This window comes from Parus major, unplaced genomic scaffold (assembly GCF_001522545.3).
Source record: "Parus major isolate Abel unplaced genomic scaffold, Parus_major1.1 Scaffold341, whole genome shotgun sequence".
NCBI lineage: Eukaryota > Metazoa > Chordata > Aves > Passeriformes > Paridae > Parus > Parus major.
In genome coordinates this window covers 52,369-57,249 of record NW_015379283.1, presented here as the reverse complement: position 1 = coordinate 57,249, position 4,881 = coordinate 52,369, and the positions used below count along the sequence as shown (strand labels likewise).

Below are 4,881 nucleotides of genomic sequence, written 5' to 3'. Positions count from 1 at the left end.
TGGCAGCACCGATGGCGTCACTGTCACCGTGCTGGTGACGGGGGACACGTGGCAGCACCGATGGCGTCGCTGTCACCGTGCTGGTGGCCACACCTGGTCCCCGTGTCGATGGCACAAGGGACACGTGTCCTCGCCCGATGGCGGCACCGCGGGTGGCAGCTGGACCTCGCGGCCGCCCCGGTGTCCCTGCGCTGTGACGTGGGGACACGAGGGACTCGTGTGTGACGCGTGACGGACCCACTGCTGTTCCCGGCCCGAGGGGACACGTGGCACCCCTGGTGTCCCCACCCCCAATAAACGGCGCTGGCACTGTCCCTGGGGGTGGCACGGCCGTCCCTCAGTGTCCCCTGTGCCCCTCTGTCCCCTGGTGCCACCCCCACGGGTGGCCGGTGTCCCTCAGTGTCACCCGAGTGCCGCGGGTGTCCCTCGGTGCCCCCCCCCGTGTCCCCCCCGCTGTCCCCAAGGCCCCGCGGGTGTCACAGGCCCCAAGTGCTCGGGGGTTTATTGGGGACACAGCCAGGGGAGGGGACAGGGCTGAGGTGGCTCCGGGGGAAGGCGAGGGGGTCTCGGCGGCTCCGGGGGCTCAGTCCTGTGGGAAGAGGGGAAGGGGCACTCGCGGGGGTCTCCTGGGGACACTCCCGGGGTGTCCCCAAGTCCCCCCGAGACCCCCCCCGGGAGCCCACTCCCCACGGCCCCCTCCCATCCCAAACCCGGGACTCCCCCCGGGCTGGATCCCCCCCTCCCTGTGCCCTCTCCCCGAATTCCTGGGGCTCCCCCCGTGCCCACCTGCGCGCCCCCGGTGCCGAAGCCGGGCAGTCTGGGCACGGGCAGCCGCTGCTCGTCCATCCTGCGGCCCTGCGAGCTCGCCACCATGTCCAGCAGCGAGGCCAGCTCGGGGGGCGGCGGGCCCCCGCCCCCTTCCCCTGCCCGGGGGGAGCGGGTCACACACGGAGCCCCGGGGACACCCCCGGACATCCCGGGGACAGCCCCGAGTCACCCCCGGGGACACCCCCCGGACACCCACGAAGACCTCGGGGACCCCCGCGTCACCCCCGGCCCCCCCTCCGCCTTCCCGGGGACCCCTCGAGTCGCCCCAACACCACCGACCCCTCTGCCCCGCTCCCTTCAGGTCCCCAAACTTCTGTCCCCCCGTGCCTTGTGTGTCCCCTCACCCTCTCCCGGTGTCCCCTCCCGCTGTCCCCGTGTCCCCTCACCCTCTCCCGGTGTCCCCTCACCCTCTCCCGGTGTCCCCTCCCGCTGTCCCCGTGTCCCCTCACCCTCTCCCGGTGTCCCCTCACCCTCTCCCGGTGTCCCCTCCCGCTGTCCCCGCTGTCCCCGTGTCCCCTCACCCGCGCCCCCGCCCAGGGAGCAGCGCTGTTCGTCCATGCGGGTTCCCTGCACGGAGCTCAGCAGCGAGAAGAACCCCTCCTGTTCCGGGGACCCCCGTTCGGCCGGGGACCCCTCCTGCGGGGACAGCGCGTCAGGGCCCCCCGAAACGGGGACAGCCCCCCCGAAACGGGGACAGCCCCCCCGAAACGGGGACAGCCCTCCCAGTGATCCCCAAACGTGGGGGGCTCCCCTCGGTGCCCTTCGGATGGGGACCCGCCCTCAGAGGGGACCCCCAAACCCCACCGGGACCCCCCAAACCCCACGGGACCCCCCCTCACCGCGGCGCGCTCGGGCTCCGTCCCCCCCGGGGCCGCCATCGCGGGTGGGGGGAGCGGCCCCCGCGCCCCCTCTTATAGCCCGGGGGGACACGGGGGGGACACGGGAGGGACACGGGGGGGACAGGGAGGGACACGGGGGGGACACGGGGGGGACACGGTCACGATGGGAGCGCGGGGGGGGCACCCGTGGGTGCCGGGGGGGGTCGCGGGTGCTGCGTGTGCGCTGAGCCGCTGTGGGGTCTGTGGGGTCCCCTGGATTCTCTGGGGTCCCCGTGGGGTCTCCGTGGGGTCCCCGTGCGTGTCCCGTGTCCCCAAGGGGGGGCTGCCCCCGCCCCCGCGTGTCCCCAATCCCCCCCTGGCAGCCGCGAGCAATTAATGAAATGGCGCTTAATTAATTGCACCCATAAATCCGCCCCGCGCGCTCCCGCTGCGGGGGGGACACGGGGGGGACACGGGGGACAGGAGGGAGGACCTGGGTGGTACCGGGGACACGCTGGGGAGCGGACGCGACCTGCGCGACACAGGTGACACCGGGGGACGCAGGTGACACCAGTGGCACTTGTCACACGGGGGGGTCACGCCGGTGCCCCCCATGGCTGGCTCTGTCCTGGTGTGTCCCCCCCCCGGTCCAGGTGTCCCCCGGGGTCACGGCACCCCTCCCCCTCCTGTCCCCCACTCTCTGACGTCATCGGGGACCCGGGCCCCTCCCCCAGCCCAGCTGGCGGCCCAGGTGTCCCGGGGGGGGAGGGGCGGGGGGCACGGGGGCGTGCGCGCCCCTCCCGCTGTCCCCGTGTCGCCAGATGTCCCCCCGTGTCCCCCCGTGTCGCCAGATGTCCCCCCGTGTCACCAGATGTCCCCCCGTGTCCCCCCGTGTCGCCAGATGTCCCCCCGTGTCCCCCCGTGTCGCCAGATGTCCCCCCGTGTCCCCCCGTGTCCCCGGGGGCGTGCCCAAGCGGCCGCGGCCCCGCCCCCAGCGCAGCCCCCCTCCCCCGGCGCACTTTACGGCTGTTTCACGGCGGTGTCGCGGCGGCCGGACCGGTGTCAGGTCGGTACCGGGGGTCCCGGGCAGGCCCCGATCTCCTCTCTCCCTCCAGCCCGGCCGTGTCCGTGCCCCCCATCCCCTCCCGCCGTTGCCAGGGGCGCTGCCGCGGCCCCGCTTCCCCCGAGCGCTGCTGCGGGCCCCGGGAGCCGCTCAGACCGCCCCGCCTGCTCTAACCCGGCCCCGCGCTGCTCCGACCGCCGCAGCTGCCCTGACCCCCCCGAACCCGCTCAGAGCCTCCGACCCCATCAGCTGCCACCGTCCCCTCTGAGCCCCCGAACCCCCTCTGAGCCCCCGAACCCGCTCAGAGCCCCCGAACCCATCCAGCTGCCACCGCCCCCTCAGAGCCTCCGACCGCCGCAGCTGCCCTGACCCCTCTGTGCCCCCTGTAACTCCCTCAGCCCGTCCCTCACCCTCTCCCACCGCGCTTTTGGCCGCTGCCCGCCCCTTCAGCCCCTCCCCAGCCGCTCCCCAGCCGCTCCCCAGCCCCTCCCCAGCCGCTCCCGGTGCCGGTGTCCCGCTGAGGGCCGCTCCCGCCCGCAGGCCGCCATGGACGCGCGCTTCACGCGGGGGAAGTCTCCGGTGCTGGAGCGGGCGCTGGGCCGGCCGCGCTCGGAGCTGTCGCTCGCCGCCTTCGCGCTGCTCTTCTCGGAGCTGGTGCAGTACTGCCAGCGCCGCGTGGCCTCGGTGGCCGAGCTGCAGGCGCGGCTCGCCCGCCTGGGCCAGCACGTGGGGCTGCGGGCGCTGGACGCGCTGGTGGCCCGGGAGCGGCCGGGCCGGCGGGAGACCAAGGTGCTGGGCGTGCTGCTGTTCGTCAAGGGCCCGCTCTGGCGGGCGCTCTTCGGCCGCGAGGCCGACAAGCTGGAGCAGGCCAACGACGACGACCGCACGTTCTACGTGATCGAGCGGGAGCCGGTGGTGAACACGTTCGTGTCGGTGCCGCGGGAGAACAGCTCCCTCAACTGCGCCGCCTTCGCCGCGGGGCTGCTGGAGGCCGTGCTGGGCGCCGCCGGCTTCCCCGCCCGCGTCAGCGCGCACTGGCACAAGGGCACCACGCTCATGATCAAGTTCGACGAGGCCGTCATCGCCCGCGACAAGAGCCTGGAGGGGCGCTGAGCCGCGGGGACAGCGCGGGAGTCACCTTGTCACACGGGGACAGCGCCGGGAGCGGGGACAGCGCCGGGAGGGAGGGGACAGCGAGGGGACAGCCTGGGGACAGCCTGGCCGTGTCACACGGGGCTGTGCGGGACAGGGCTGCGGGAGGGGACGGTCTGGGGAGGGACAGGAGCCTGGAGGGGCCTGAGCGACGGTGACATCCGCCATCGAACCGGGACAGACGTCACCACCCGCCACAGGAGCTTCCTGGTGGCCTCGGCCACCTCGGGGGACGTCGGGGCTGCTCTTGTCCCCGAGGTGGCCCTTGGGGACACTCATGTTACAATAAACTGTCTCTTGTCACTCCAGTGGCCTCGTCTCTGCTTTGGCCGGGGACATCCTGGGGTGGCTTTGGGTCCCCAACGCGTCCCCTGCGTCTCTGGGATCCCTGTGGGGACATCGGTCACCTCCTGGGGACAGGACAGCTGCCACCCCTCAGGGCTCTGTGTGGGACATCGGGATGTCCCCTCCTGGGGACACTGAGGACATTCCGGGGGCCGCAGGTGCCACCACCCTGTGACCCGCCCGGTGCCATCGCTGTCCCCACGTCCCCCCGGAAAGGGCGGGGGGTCCCTGGGGCACTCGGGGCGGGACCGGGGGCAGGTGGGGAGTCCCACCAGAGCTCCCTGAGGGTGCGGGGGGGATTTGGGGTGAGGCTGGGGGATTTTGGGGGGTTCAGGGGGTGCTGTGGGGTCCTCCCCGCCGCCAGGGCACGCCGCAGTCCCGCACAGCTCCGTCCCCCGCTGCGGTTCCGCCCCCTCCGCTTCCGGCACGCGCCGCTTCCGCTTCCGCCGTTTCCGGTTCCGCCGCCGTTGCCGGGCCCCCGTTGCCGCTCCCGGGCCGGCCCCGCCGCCATGGGCGCTCACCTGGCGCGGCGCTACCTGTGGGACGCGGAGGCCGAGCCCGACCCGCTGCACATGCCGTCCTTCCCCGCCGATCTGGGCCTGCCGCGCCGCCAGCCCCGCGGTCAGTGCGGGGACACGGGGACACGGGGACACGGGGACACGGGGACACGGGGAG

The 4,881-nt window shown here is 74.1% G+C and overlaps 3 protein-coding genes across 5 annotated transcripts in view; 2 read left to right on the top strand and 1 right to left on the bottom strand.

Annotated features, from left to right (window-relative positions):
* Positions 1-474: 474 nt before the first annotated feature.
* Positions 475-3,155, bottom strand: PCP2 (Purkinje cell protein 2). Of its 3 annotated transcripts, none has more exons than XR_001519125.3 (4): positions 3,120-3,155; positions 1,350-1,464; positions 787-923; positions 475-589 (listed from the first exon to the last, which is right to left on the bottom strand). XR_001519125.3 is itself a non-coding variant. In XM_015616065.2 (4 exons), the coding sequence occupies exons 1-4, from the start codon at positions 1,704-1,706 to the stop codon at positions 584-586; spliced, it is 297 nt and encodes a 98-aa protein (XP_015471551.1). In that variant the 5' UTR covers positions 1,707-2,518; the 3' UTR covers positions 475-583. The 3 variants fall into 3 exon arrangements, 1 of the variants encoding a protein (XP_015471551.1); XR_001519124.3 differs by lacking the exon at positions 3,120-3,155 and adding an exon at positions 2,666-2,844; XM_015616065.2 differs by lacking the exon at positions 3,120-3,155 and adding an exon at positions 1,668-2,518.
* On the top strand, positions 2,662-4,169 carry TRAPPC5 (trafficking protein particle complex 5). The gene is made up of 2 exons (XM_015616064.1): positions 2,662-2,712; positions 3,250-4,169. The coding sequence occupies exon 2, from the start codon at positions 3,256-3,258 to the stop codon at positions 3,820-3,822; it is 567 nt and encodes a 188-aa protein (XP_015471550.1). The 5' UTR covers positions 2,662-2,712; positions 3,250-3,255; the 3' UTR covers positions 3,823-4,169.
* Positions 4,170-4,640: 471 nt separating this feature from the next.
* Positions 4,641-4,881, top strand: part of NDUFB7 (NADH:ubiquinone oxidoreductase subunit B7) — a 1,499-nt gene continuing 1,258 nt past the window's right edge. The window contains exon 1 of the mRNA XM_015616068.3: positions 4,641-4,858. Within this exon, the coding sequence (XP_015471554.1) occupies positions 4,716-4,858 (143 nt within the window). The 5' untranslated portion in view covers positions 4,641-4,715. The remainder of the gene's footprint in view (positions 4,859-4,881) is intronic.

Coding starts and splice junctions, on each gene's coding strand:
- TRAPPC5 (XM_015616064.1), top strand. CDS start 3,256: ATGGACGCGCGCTTCACGCGGGGGAAGTCTCCGGTGCTGGAGCGGGCG.
- PCP2 (XM_015616065.2), bottom strand. CDS start 1,706: ATGGCGGCCCCGGGGGGGACGGAGCCCGAGCGCGCCGCG. Junction 1,465..1,667: donor CGGAGCCCGAGCGCGCCGCG/GTGAGGGGGGGT, acceptor CTGTCCCCGCAG/GAGGGGTCCCCGGCCGAACG. Junction 924..1,349: donor CTCCCTGGGCGGGGGCGCGG/GTGAGGGGACAC, acceptor CCCCCCGGGCAG/GGGAAGGGGGCGGGGGCCCG.